Source organism: Orcinus orca, chromosome 19 (genome assembly GCF_937001465.1).
Source record: "Orcinus orca chromosome 19, mOrcOrc1.1, whole genome shotgun sequence".
Lineage (NCBI taxonomy): Eukaryota > Metazoa > Chordata > Mammalia > Artiodactyla > Delphinidae > Orcinus > Orcinus orca.
The window spans coordinates 50,035,221-50,049,291 of NC_064577.1; the positions used below are offsets into that span (position 1 = coordinate 50,035,221).

At 37.6% G+C, this 14,071-nt stretch overlaps 1 protein-coding gene across 6 annotated transcripts in view; it reads right to left on the minus strand.

Moving 5' to 3' along the window:
* The window catches only part of INTS2 (integrator complex subunit 2), a 53,003-nt gene that overhangs the window by 29,797 nt on the left and 9,135 nt on the right, over positions 1–14,071 (minus strand). For all 6 annotated transcript variants that reach the window (XM_033431628.2, XM_033431627.2, XM_004271737.4 and 3 more), the window contains exons 8-12: positions 10,949–11,175; positions 9,149–9,274; positions 4,578–4,649; positions 4,376–4,490; positions 2,049–2,117 (exon numbers count right to left, since the gene is read on the minus strand). In XM_033431628.2, coding sequence (XP_033287519.2) covers positions 2,049–2,117; positions 4,376–4,490; positions 4,578–4,649; positions 9,149–9,274; positions 10,949–11,175 — 609 coding nt within the window. The remainder of the gene's footprint in view (positions 1–2,048; positions 2,118–4,375; positions 4,491–4,577; positions 4,650–9,148; positions 9,275–10,948; positions 11,176–14,071) is intronic.

Genomic DNA, 14,071 nt, shown 5'->3' on the forward strand with positions numbered 1-14,071 from the left:
AGACCCTCCCCAAAGGTGTCTTCCAGTTAGTTCAAACTAAACACATGAAAAATAACTTATGAGTCTCCTACATCCTATGTGTGACTGTTATGTGGGAGTGTATGTGCATTGATGGGAGAAGGCAGAGTTTGGTAAAGGAATGAGAATTTTTTTTTTTTGGCTGCACCACACAGCTTGCATGATCTTAGTTCCCTGACCAGGGATTGAACCCACGCCCTTGGCAGTGAAAAGGCAGAGACCTAACCAGTGGACTGCCAGGGAATTCCCGAGAACATTAATTAAACTAAAAGAAGCAAGAATTGGGCTTCCCTGGTGGCACAGTGGTTGAGAGTCCGCGTGCCCCGGTCAGGGAAGATCCCACATGCCGCGGAGTGGCTGGGCCCGTGAGCCATGGCCGCTGAGCCTGCACGTCCGGAGCCTGTGCTCTGCAACAGGAGAGGCCACAACAGTGAGAGGCCCACGTACCGCCAAAAAAAAAAAAAAGAAGCAAGAATTACAGATCTATGAGTATTTTCAAATATTTCATTTTTTAAGATATACATATTTTTGTATTATGAGATTTAAATCGATAAATGAACCTGGGAACTAATTTTATTTATTTTCTTAATTAATTTATTTATTTTTGGCTGCATTGGGTCTTCGTTGCGGTGCATGGGCTTCTCACTGCAGTGGCTTCTGTAATTGCAGAGCAGGGGCTCTAGGCACGCGGGCTTCAGTAGTTGTGGCTTGCAGGCTCCAGAGCACAGGCTCAGAAGCTGTGGTGCATGGGCTTAGTTGCTCTGCAGCACGTGGGATCTTCCTGCACCAGGGATCGAACCTGTGTCCCCTGCATTGGCAGGCGGATTCTTAACCACCATGCCACCAAGGAAGTCCCAGGAATTAATTTTAAATTTTAGCATAGTCTCCGTCAAAGACAAAAACCCTAATTCAAAAAGATACACGCACCCCAATGTTCATGGCAACACTATTTACAATAGCCAAGACATGGAAGTGACCTAAGTGTCCATTAACAGATGAATGGTGTGTGTGTGTGTGTGTGTGTGTGTGTGTATGTGTGTGTGTGTGATGGAATATTACTCTGCCATAAAAAAGAATGAAATAATGCCATTTTTATCAACATGGAATGACCTAGAGATTATCAAACTAAGTGAAGTAAGTTAGAGAAAGAAAAATATTGTATGATACCACTTATATGTGGAATCTGAAAAACAGTACAAATGAACTTATTTACAAAATAGAAACAGACTCATAGACATAGAAAACAAACTTATGATTACCAAAGGGGAAGGATGGGGAGGGATAAATTGAGAGTATAGGATTAACAGATACACAGTATCATATATAAAACAGATAAACAATAAGGATTTACTGTATAGCACAGAAAACTATATTCAATATATTGTAATGAACTATAATGGAAAAGAATAAAAAAAGAATATAGATATATACACATATATATGTATAACCATATCATTTTGCTATATATCTAAAACTAACACAATATTGTAAATCACCTATAATTCAATTTTTAAAAACGAAAAAAAAAAAGAATAGTCTCCATCACTGGAAAAATAAAATATCATTAGGATTACCCATGGACAAAAGTGCTAAAACTAAATAAGAACAGGTAAATACTAGAATAAGAAATTTAGACTTTAGCTTATCATCTAGTTAGACATGCACCTCACAGCTGAAAAGGTTTAAATAGGTTTCTATGTTATTTTTCTCCTGACAATACCAGTTGATTACCCTATGTGAGACTGCTACCATCAATATCTAAGACTATATTCTTAAGTATCTATTCAAAGTCTCCAAAATATGTAAATTTATTTATTACATGCTTTTGTATGTAGTAAATAGCTTTAAAAGTAAATTTTAAATAGGATTATTCTTTACAGAAGTTTCTAAGATTAAATAAATCATCACTGGAAACTAAAAAGGAATTAAAAAAACTATATAATGCTCCTAAACTGAAACATACAAGTTTTTCCCCAAAGAATGTTGTAAAAGAAAGTTAAAGTACCTAAGAATAAAGTTAAAAGAAGTACCTGCTCAGTAAAAATTTCCTGTGTGAAGATAGTCTTCATCCTGCTCAAGGAGCTTGGCTTAATTACAATCTAAAACAACCAAAAGAATTTCAACAGCATGTGAAAATAAAATATATAAAGCACAATTTTCTCTGGTAAATTTATTATCTAAAATGACTGTGATATATAAAATTAATGTTCAAATACTCTATTTCAGAAGTAGCTTCTCAAACCCAACATTAAAGTGTGGTTTTCCTCAGAAACTGAACCAACATATAAAAGTACTTAGTAAATATACCATTATTGGCATTTCAAGTCAGTAGGAAGAAGTGGATTATTCAATAAATGGAGGTAAGATAGCTATCTTTCTGGATAATACCTATAAAGATTTGCACATGACACCATACCCAAAATCAACTCCAAATGTATTAAAAATTTAAATTTAAAACATGAGGCCACAAAAACACTAGAAGAAAATATAGGTGACCGTTTCTATAAACCTAAGGAAAGAAAAACATTTCTAAGCAGAAAAACAAAGTAAGAACCACAAAAGAAATATTTAATGTATTGAACACATTGAAAATAATAATTTTCACATGGCAAAAAAGACTGGGAAAAATCAACTGCGACATATTATATTGTACTTCTCCACTTCTTTTTTTTTTTTTTTTTTGCGGTACGCAGGCCTCTCACTGTTGTGGCCTCTCCCGTTGCGGAGCACAGGCTCCGGACGCGCAAGCTCAGTGGCCATGGCTCACGGGCCCAGCCGCTCCGCGGCATGTGGGATCTTCCCGGACCGGGGCACGAACCGTGTCTCCTGCATCGGCAGGCGGACTCTCAACCACTGTGCCACCAGGGAAGCCCTGTACTTCTCCACTTTTAAAGACAATAAGGATTATAAGATGCACCACAGATTTAATAGTAGCTTTTCAAGAAAAAAAGAGGTGAAACACTACCACATTAACATTACACATCAACTGTGAAATGAATCCCAGTTTCAATATTGGGTAAAATATGTCTTGAAATCAATGAAATATTGGGTTGGCCAAAAAGTTCCTTCGGGTTTTTCCATAAGATGTTATAGAAAATCCCAAAGGAACTTTTTGGCCAACCCAATATGCTATATAAGGCATAAGAGCATATCATTTACATATAAAGAGCCCTTCTGAATCACTAAAAGGAAAAATAAATCAATAAAAATCCCTATAGAAAAACTGGGACATCAATAAGCCTTTCACAAAAGAAATAAACCAGCTAAAACACATAGATTTTTTAAAACTACCCAAAAAAACTTCTATATAAACTGTAACTATAAAAAATAATAACCATAGTTTTACTAGTAATCAAAGAAATGCAAAATAAGTAAGACGATTTTTCACCATATTTGCAAAGATTAAAAAGAATGGTAATGCCCAGTGATGGTGAGAGTTTAGGAAATAGGCACTCTCATTCACTAATGAGAACAGTTAAACTGGTATAATCTCTCTGGAAGATAATATGGCAATACACATTAAACAGCTTAACATCACCATACTTTTACTTAGTACTGCTTTCTAGAACTTCATCCTAATAATCCAAAAAGTGTTTGAAGATATACATGTATGAGTGCCTGTGCGTATATTTACATACATAAGGATATTCATCTAAGCATTATTCAGAAACTGGAAAATCTACATGGCAAATAAGAAAAGATCCATTAAGAATATCATGATCGGTCCATATGATGAACTACAATGCAGCCATTAAAAATTAGGGCTTCCCTGGTGGCGTAGTGGTTGAGAGTCCGCCTGCCGATGCAGAGGACACGGGTTTGTGCCCCAGTCCGGGAAGATCCCACATGCCGCGGAGCGGCTGGGTCCGTGAGCCATGGCCACTGAGCCTGCGCGTCCGGAGCCTGTGCTCCGCAACGGGAGAAGCCACAACAGTGAGAGGCCCACGTACCGCAAAAAAAAAAAAAAAAAAAAAAAAAAAAAAATTATATTGTATTAGAATATTTATGGATATGAGGAAGTACTTATCATATATTGGTAAATTCATTAAAATTACAAAATATGTATATCAATTTAAAGAAAGAACAGATACCAGACTATTAACAGTACCTGATATCTCTGAACATGGAATTATATCTTTCCCTTCTTTATTGTGTTTTCTAAGTTTTCTACATAGAACACCTATTATTCTTGTGAATAGTGTTTTCATAATGTATTTTTTCCTAAGAGCTCTTGCTAGTTTCAAACTATTAAACAACTAAAATTATTTCAAAATGAAAACAATCTATTTACTTAACATTACAAGAAAATGTCCAGCTTAGAAACACCATCTTTAGAAAGAAGATAAAAAGAAATTACCTTCATCCCCAAAGTAGAACAGACCAAGTCAATGATAGCACTAAGTTGGTTGCTATGAAAGTACATAGCAACCAACAATAACATCTCCCCAAAAGAAGCAGAGACGCCTGAAGTACTGTTGAAACAGAAAAGAAAATATGAATTTCCAAAGAAAGGGATAAGAAAAACTTACTTAGCTAACTGAAACAAAAAGTCGTCTTACCTTTCAAAATAAGCTTCTTCTTTTATCATCCAACTTAGCCACACTACCATTAGCTGCTCCTGTTCAGGCGTACTATATAAAACATATCAGAAGTCACTGGTTTAAGTCAGATATACTAGCATAAGAATAAAACATCATTCTGGAATTATTTTTGGTAGAAATTATTTTTTCCTCAAAATAATGGCTTGTTGAATTGGCCATTAATTGTCATTGAGATATGAAGCAGTTCTACAAAAGAAGAATGAGAACCTTTACTTTTCTCTATGAATATGAATAGTCAAACCCTCTCAAAGTCTCAGTTACTGCATTTGAAGGTTGGAGAGAGTAAACGTCCTCACATTCCTTGGAAAAACAAAGGTCCTTTGGGATTAAAATGTTAGGATAACTGTACATACTAACAGCTGATACTTATTTCATATAGAAAAAAATCTAGTGTTAAAACTTAATCATCAAAAAGTCACAAACTGAGTACAAGGACAGTAATAACTCAGACCATCTTTTACCTGGAAAATGAAATTTAGTTTATAGAAGCATTTTGAGCAGAACTCAAAATGACAGAGAAAAAAGTGATCACTATTCAAAAAGTAAAAAGAAACAGGCAGGGGCTCATCAGATATGAAAAATGGTTATAAAAACACACCAACAAGAATGACTTGTTTAAAGGGAATAATTATGATTTTTAAAAATAATTTTCATTGATCTCCTTCTACTTCATTGCAGTGTAAACAGGTAAAACGAAAAGCAACTACAAAGCCTGCTACCCAAAGCTAAGAAAATTAAAAAGGTCACTCTCAACCACACCTAAATCATTCCACTAATAAAAGACAGTGTTATGTAGTAGAAAGATTACAGCTTTAGAGCCTGCCAGATCGGAGTGGGAATCCCATCTCTGCTAATCACTGTTAGTGTGACCCTGAACAAGAAATTTAAATAATCTTTTTGAACTTTAGCTTTCCTATGTATAATATAAAGATAAAAATACCCACCTTACAGAAGTAATGAGGATTAGAGACAATGCTTAGAAATTACTTCAGGTTTTATATATATATATAAAACTGAATCACTTTGCTATACACCAGAAACTAACACAACATTGTAAATCAATTATAATTTAATAAAATAAATTTTTTAAAAAAGCAAGAAACTACTTCAGGTAAAGAGAAAAGAAAGTACTTCATTTCACGTACTTAATTTCATACCTTCCTGAAACACACAATTCAAACTACATTAAAGGGATTTTCTTAAAAGGCATAAATGCATAGGATGATGATGAGGGACAACAACACAAAATATTGGAAGACAGAGCCAATACAGATGAGTGATAACTGACTTAGCAGACCCGAGAAAGCAGAATACTAAACTGACAGGTGGGAAAACCAATCTACCACTTACACCACAGAATCCCCAAAGGCCTCAGAAACTGACAACTCCAGGCAGTTCTGGGAGTGAGAATGAAGACAGAAACTAAATATAGACAGTCTATATGAGCAGTAGACCTCCAAATCACCTCCATTCTACACACCTAGATGAATACCCATCCCCCAGTAGAGAGGAGACTAGAGATCTATTCTCTGGATATAGTAAAAGAGGGTGTCTCTGAACTGACGGACAATCAGGGATATCTAGAGCACCTTTCTGAAAGTAGAAGAATTATGTGAATGCTTATACTGCAGTCTGAGACATCCCAGCCCTTAACCCTCACTTTATTTATAGGCCTCCACTCCCCAAGCAAGACAATAGTCTTCTCTAAGACTCTGAAAAGCCCAAGAGTTTCCCATCTATGCATTCAGAAGTTCTAACCTGCTTTTTAGTTTCCCACTCTTAAATATGAACAGACAATCAAGAATTACCAAACTTGAAAAAAAGCTTCTAACTTGAAAAATATAGAACAAAAAAAGGCAGAAAAAAAGAAACTTAGAGAAAAGAAACAGAACAAGTAAAACCCCTTCAATCATTTTGATTAATATCAGAGAAACCATGCCACGATGAAGCAGTAGACAGTATAAAAAAGAAACAGGGCTTCCCTGGTGGCGCAGTGGTTGGGAGTCCGCCTGCCGATGCAGGGGACGCGAGTTCGTGCCCCGGTCCGGGAGGATCCCACGTGCCACGGAGCAGCTGGGCCCATGGGCCATGGCCGCTGGGCCTGCGCGTCCAGAGCCTGTGCCCCGCAGTGGGAGAGGCCACAGCGGTGAGAGGCCCACGTACCGCAAAAAAAAAAAAAGATCAGAATAAAAAAGAGCTCTTAGAAATTAAACACTAAATAGGATTAGAGGACAAGGTTGAGAACAAATCCTAAAAGGCAGTATAGGCAGTGTCTTTCTGAGGTGACTGAAATGTTCTAAAATTACATTGTGGTAATGGCTGCATGATTTTGTAAATATACTAAAAACTATTATATTGTTTATTAAGTTGTACACTTTAAAATGGGTGAATTTTATGGTATGTAAATTGTGTTTCAATAAAGCTGTTTTTTAAAATGCAGAACAAGACAAAGATAAGGAAAATAAGAAAGAATAAGAAAATAAGATGATAATTTTAGGAAGTCCAATATCCAAATAAGAGGAGGTTTCAAACAGAGAAAACCCATGTGGTAGACATTACCAACAAACTAGTTCAAGAAAATTTCCTAGAACTGAACACTGTGAGTTCCCAGGTTAAAAAGGCTAACTAAATACCTAGGATAAGGGCATTCCCTGGAGGTCCAGTGGTTAGGACTCAGAGCTCTCACTGCCAGGGCCCTGGGTTCGACCCTGGTCGGGGAACTAAGATCCCACAAGCCATGTGGCGTGGCCAAAAAAAAAAAAAAAAAAAAAAAACCTAAGATGAAAGACAAAACAGACCCATACAAAGGCATATCATCCAGAAATTTCAAAACCCCAGGGACAGGGCTTCCCTGGTGGCACAGTGGTTGAGAGTCCACCTGCCAATGCAGGGGACACGGGTTCGTGCCCCGGTCCGGGAAGATCCCACATGTCACGGAGCGGCTGGGCCTGTGAGCCATGGCTGCTGAGCCTGCGCGTGCGGAGCCTGTTGCTCCACAACGGGAGAGGCCACAACAGTGAGGGGCCCGCGTACCGCAAAAACAAAACAAAACAAAACAAAACAAAAAACCCTAGGGACAAAAGGCTAATCCTACATGACTCCATATTTAAAAAGAACAAGCCACAAAAAGGACCAGGAATCAGAATGTCATCAGATTTCTCAACAGTAACATTGGAAGTTAGAGGACAATAGAGCAAGACTTTCAAAATCCTCAAAGGGAATTATTTCCAACTTAGAATTCTATACCCCATCAAACTATCAATCAAGTGTCAAAGCAGAATAAAGACATTTTCAGACATACCCAGTCTTAAAATAATTTACCTCTCACATACCCATTCTAAAGAAGCAAAATGAGGGAGGAAATTTAAAAAGATGGAGGGACTTCCCTGGTAATCCGGTGGTTAAGACTCCACGCTCCCAATGCAGGGGGCCCAGTTCAATCCCTGGTCAGGGAACTAGATCCCATATGCTGCAAATAAAAGATCTCACATGCCACAACTAAAGATCCCACGTGCTGCAACTAAAGATACCGCATGCCACAAGGAAGATCCCGAGTGCCTCAACTAAGACCTGGCACAGCCAAATAAATAACTGAATAAATAAATAAAAGAAAAAAGTAAAAAGATGGAGACATAAGATGCAGGAAACAGAAGACCCAACAAAGGACAGCTGAAGCAAGTCCCCAAAATAATAGTGAAGAGCAATTCCCAGATGAGAGCTGTGTACCAGGTACAGAGGTAGCCAGTTCAGATGGGAGGTCAAAATGTTCCAGGAGAGATTTCCTCAAGAAAATGAAACTGGCAGAATATCTAATGAGTCTGAACATCTTGAGAGGAGGTTTAGATTGGCAGAGAGTTTGAGATCGCATTAATGTAAGCACACAAAATACAGAGCAAATGAAAAACAAAGAACAAAAACACAGGATAATTATTAATGGAGAAACAAGTTTTGCAAAAGAAGAGTAATCATCTACTGCTTGGTTGAGCTTCCAATAGTGTAACATAAACAACTATGTATTGGTCAAAGCAAAATAATAACTGTACTGGGAGAATGGGAAGATAGAAAGGATGTGTAGATATGTTGAGGACAGAGAGAAAAGAGAGAACTAATTCCTTATTCTCATAGTGGGAAGTCAACAAATACTCCTAAAACGAAAAATCAGGATGTAGCGAATACAAACATGTTAATAAAGATGTGGTAGTAAAAACCAAAAGAATCAGCTGAAAGAACTGAAAGAAGCTGCTTCTAGGGAAGGGGAAACAGGGAGAGGGGGGAATAAGGACTACAATTTGCCTCAAATCTTGAAGAACTCTTTTGACTCCTTTAAACAATGTGTACATGAAACTTTGATAAAGACAAATAAAATAACTGGCATACAAGAGATGCTACTGATATCCCTTTATTAAATAATACCAATGTCCCTATCTTAGACCATTTTGTAGTAAGCTCCTAATTAATTTTATACATGTGTTTTAATAAATAAACAAAAGCAGACCTTGAGAAAATAGTACAATTATATAGTTGGGTACCTGACAAGTGTAGAAAAGGCCAGGAGCATACAAAAGGAAAGTGAAACAAAGCGAACCCCAGCTGGTGTGGCAGGAGGACGGCTTGTCATCAACTGCAGTAATTGCTCAGCTTCTTCCTCAGTTGGTCTAAAAAAGGAATACATTATTAGGTTTTGCTTTTTTCAGTTGAGAGAAGGAAGAAGGGACTTCTCAACAGTTTAACCTTTCAGATACAAATCTTGAGCTTTATAATGTACCTCACTATTTATAAAATCTTTAATATCTTAAGACGTCAAAAGCAAAACTGTTGAATTCACAACCAGTGTTTTTCCTCAGACACAAATACAGGTAGTCCCCACTTTGCACAGTAGTGTGGGACCATAAAAATAACGATGCAAGCTGAAACTGCATCAAGATCTTAATAATCAATGGGGAAAATTACAGCTGTTCCACAACTTTTAAAATTTTTGTCAGGACATTAAAAACTCTGTTGGTTACAATGAATAGGGAAATTTTTTTAAATAGTAAAACTAATATTTATACAGCATTCTATAATTGGATATGTTAGAAACATTGGGAATTAAAGTGTTTTCTTTGTAAAAGATTTATCAAGAGTAGTTTGAACAGCCCTTGCCATCTTCTCATTGTATAACTTATAATATGGAGTGAGCATCTTCTCTAAGCCTTGATGAATTATCATACCCCCTTCTAAGTTTGGATCAGCTTCCAATATTTTATCCTTTGTACTTCCAGTCATGAAATATCTGAGAATTCCTTTAATGTGAAGATTTTTGTCAGCATCAGTCCTCTGGGTCTTCATCCTTTTTGTCACAATGACTTTCCTCAAGTTCGTCTTCACTAAGTTCACCTGGCTACGTATCTAGGGTCTCTCAAATGGCAGCACTGTCAACATTCTCACAGTCAGCTGTTTCTTCTATTTACGTTTGGCTCAAATGTCACTTCCAGCGTTAACTACTTTCTTTGCTACACTTTCATTTTTATTGGCCAATTCCCTCTTTCAATTATCCATTTCTGTAAAATATCACATGGGTTTATTCACTGAGAGACAAGGAGATGATACTACTACTCACTTTGCTGTCTGTTCATGAACTGAGTAATACTTGTACATTGACTAGTTACTGAAAGATTTTAAAAGAAATGATGTGATTGGTCACTGCTCATGATGTGCCTCTTCTATTTACACAGTGATTTGTGGCTTAAAAAGCTCTCAGCAAAGTTTGTACTTTATACAATAATTTGGTTAATGTATCATGGTAGTTGTTGAGAGAGCAGTGTTATTTAACTAAAGTGTGGTAACTGAAACTCATGTTAACAGAGACATGCAAAGTGAGGACTATATGTATAACAGTTGAGGACAGTATTCAAAAGGATGTAGTCCAGTGACTAAGAAATCTCGTGCTTAATAATCGCATCATATCAATTTTAAACAATCTATGATCTCAGTTGTAAAAGGAAACACAGAACACATTTACTTCAACTAGCTGCATGGGCTAGGTAAAGGATAACTCACAGATCGCTCATGATAGTCATGTCAAGCTGTGGGTAGAGTCATAGGTTTCTTAAACTGCTCTCGCTCCTCCCATATTTACATAGTTCTATTTACAATCAGACCAAAATAGATGGATAAATCCCAGCTAGGAATGTTTGCCTGAGGCCTTCATTCTTGATATAGGCGAGCTCACTACCTAAGCCCAATAGAAAACCCAAATCCTCTGAATAAAAGGCCTGTGGCTCACTTTCTTGGGATTAGAAACAAGAAAGTAAAATGACAAAAAGGTAAAATATCGAATTATTGAATACTTGAGTCCAGCGATCCCCATCAAAGCACAGTACAGACGTAAGAGTGCACTGGCTTTCACAACATGCTCTTCTTTCAGCCCCGAATACACAGACACATTGGGCTCCATCTCCACATCAGCTTCTTCCACAATGCGGGTACTTCTTACTGTGGGAAGAATGCCCATCAACTCCAGAAGAAGCTGCCTTCTCATTTGCCAAAGGACAGAACTACTGGTCTCTCTTTTTCTCTGTAAGGGAAAAATATGGGCCACAAAAGGAAGAAAGCATGGAGCACTTACTAAGTCAGAAGGAAGTTCAAACAAAGCTCTCCACTTAAACACTTGAAACTGATCCATTTGAGGAGGCTGAGGCTATCATAACTGCAGAATCTCATTTTAATCCATCCAGCAAATTCAGTGGATTTGACAAATACTCTACTCACCCTAATTTGGACTGGTTGTACAGAAAATACTAAATTAATAACAATTTGAGATGTAAAACATCATGTAAATGATGCTTTCAAATACATAATGACTAGTGGAGTCATATGTACAAAGTGCTCAGATTATGAAGACACAAGGGCTTGAGTGGAAACAAAAGCTCTGCTATTAATTGATTATGTACTTTTAGGCATATAAGTTAACCTCTCTGAACCCCCTGTCTTAAATGACAAGGAGATGAATATCTTATTAATAATATTTAACTCCCAGGAGTGCTCTAATTAGGAGTTTACAAGTCTACCACCCCCCCAGTTCTTCAGGCAGGGATAATGTCCAGTCATCTCTTACTCATCAGGGCCTGACATATTGTGCCTGACATACAGCAAGCATTCAATATTTGTTAAATAGATGAACAAACAAACAAAGATAATAAATATGAAAGCAGTTCTAAACTGTAAAGGACTAGGCAAAAGTTAGTCATTATTTTTAGAGTGTTTCGAAGTAAAATATGGTAAGCCTGTTTTATTAATGATATAAGGTTCAAATAAGAAAAGTTTATTGCACACAAAGAACAATTACAAACAAGCGGATCATACCAGGTGCTTAGCACAGTGCCTGACATATAGAAGGAATACTAGAAATATTCACTTCCTTTTCAAAAGCAAAGTTTAAAATTAGTTTTCAAATGGGCTAGAAGTAAAGTAAAACTTGGATACAGAAAAATATGGTGAATTCATGGCATAAAAAAAATAGACTGGGGGCTTCCCTGGTGGCGCAGTGGTTGAGAGTCCACCTGCCGATGCAGGGGACACGGGTTCGTGCCCCGGTCCAGGAGGATCCCACATGCCGCGGAGCGGCTGGGCCCGTGAGCCATGGCCGCTGAGCCTGCGCGTCTGGAGCCTGTGCTCCGCGGCGGGAGAGGCCACAGCAGTGACAGGCCTGCGTACCACAAAAAAAAAAAAAAAAAAAAAAAAAAAAGACTGAAGAAGGGTCTAAGCAGTATACATGTTACTGTCAAGCTCAATGACCTCAACAAGTTAAAAACCATTCTGCATTAGTTTCTTCGTAGGGACAGGACTCTATTCACAGAGTTACCATGAGATGTTTTTTGAAAAAGTACAATATTTTGCAAGTTAAAAACTGTTGCAAAATATAATATATATTCATCAATAGATGGATGGATAAATATAGTAGATACATACAATAAATATTAGCCTTAGAAAGGAAGGGAATTCTGACACATGCCACAACATGCATGGACCTTAAAAACATAATGCTAGGGGCTTCCCTGGAGGTGCAGTGATTAAGAATCCGCCTGCCAAAGCAGGGGACACGGGTTCGAGCCCTGGTCCGGGAAGATCCCACATGCCATGGAGCAACTAAGCCCACGCGCTGCAACTACTGAAGCCCGCGCACCTAGAGCCTATGCTCTGCAACAGGAGAAGCCACCACAATGAGAAGCCCGCACACCACAATGAAGAGTAGCCCCCGCTTGCCGCAACTAAAGGAAGCCCACGCACAGCAACAAAGACCCAATGCAGCCAAAAATAAAATAAAATAAACATTATGCTAAGGAAAATAAGCCAAACTCAAAAAGAGAAATACCACTTATACGAGGTACCTAGAATGGGCAAATTCATAGAAACAGAAAGTAGAAAAGAGATTACCAGGTGCTGGGAGGAAGGAGGAATGGGAAATTATTGTTTAATGGGTATAGAGTTTCTGTTTGGGATGATGAAAAAGTTCTCAAAATGAATAGTGATGTTGGTTGCACAACACTGTAAATGTACTTAATGTCACTGAACTGTACACTTAAAAATGATTCAAATGGTAAATTTTACATTATGTATATTTTACCACAATAATATAATAATAATATACACACACATATTAAAATTACAGACTACAATAACAACTTGTATTGATGACCTAATGTAGCAACCTAACGTAGCAGTTCTCACGTGGCTGACCCAGAAACCTGGAGATTACCAATACTCTTTTGGGGGTCCAGAAGGTCAAAAATATTTCCTTAACATTACAGATCTTTTTCACTCATTTTCCCACAAGTATACAGTGCAGTTTTTCCAAAGGCCAGACATTAAAGAGACTTGCAAAAATGCACAATGATACCACTCTTTTCAGTAAATTTTTGTTTTGGAAAATACGGTTATTTTTCATTAAAAAAGTATGTTATAGTCACATTTAATGAGATGATTATTGTTATTTTTCAATGAATTATAAATAAATATTTCAAAAACTGCAGTTTTCATTTCTAGTATGGTAAATATCAATAGATAAAATCCTATACAGGGACTTCCCTGGTGGCGCAGTGGTTAAGAATCCGCCTGCCAATGCAGGGGACACGGGTTCAAGCCCTGGTCTGGGAAGATCCCACATGCTGTGGAACAACTAAGCCTGTGTGCCACAACTACTGAGCATGCAGTCTAGAGCCTTCAAGCCACAACTACTGAGCCCACGTGCCACAACTACTGAAGCCCATGCACCTAGAGCCCGTGCTGTGCAGCAAGAGAAGCCAAAGCAATGAGAAGCCCACACACCACAGCGAAGAGCAGCCCCCACTCACCGCAACTAGAGAAAGCCTGCACGCAGCAACAAAGACCCAACACAGCCAAAAATAAATTAATTAAATTAAAAAAAAAAAAAGCCCATACAAAAGCTCTTTGGAGTTCTCAATGATTTATTT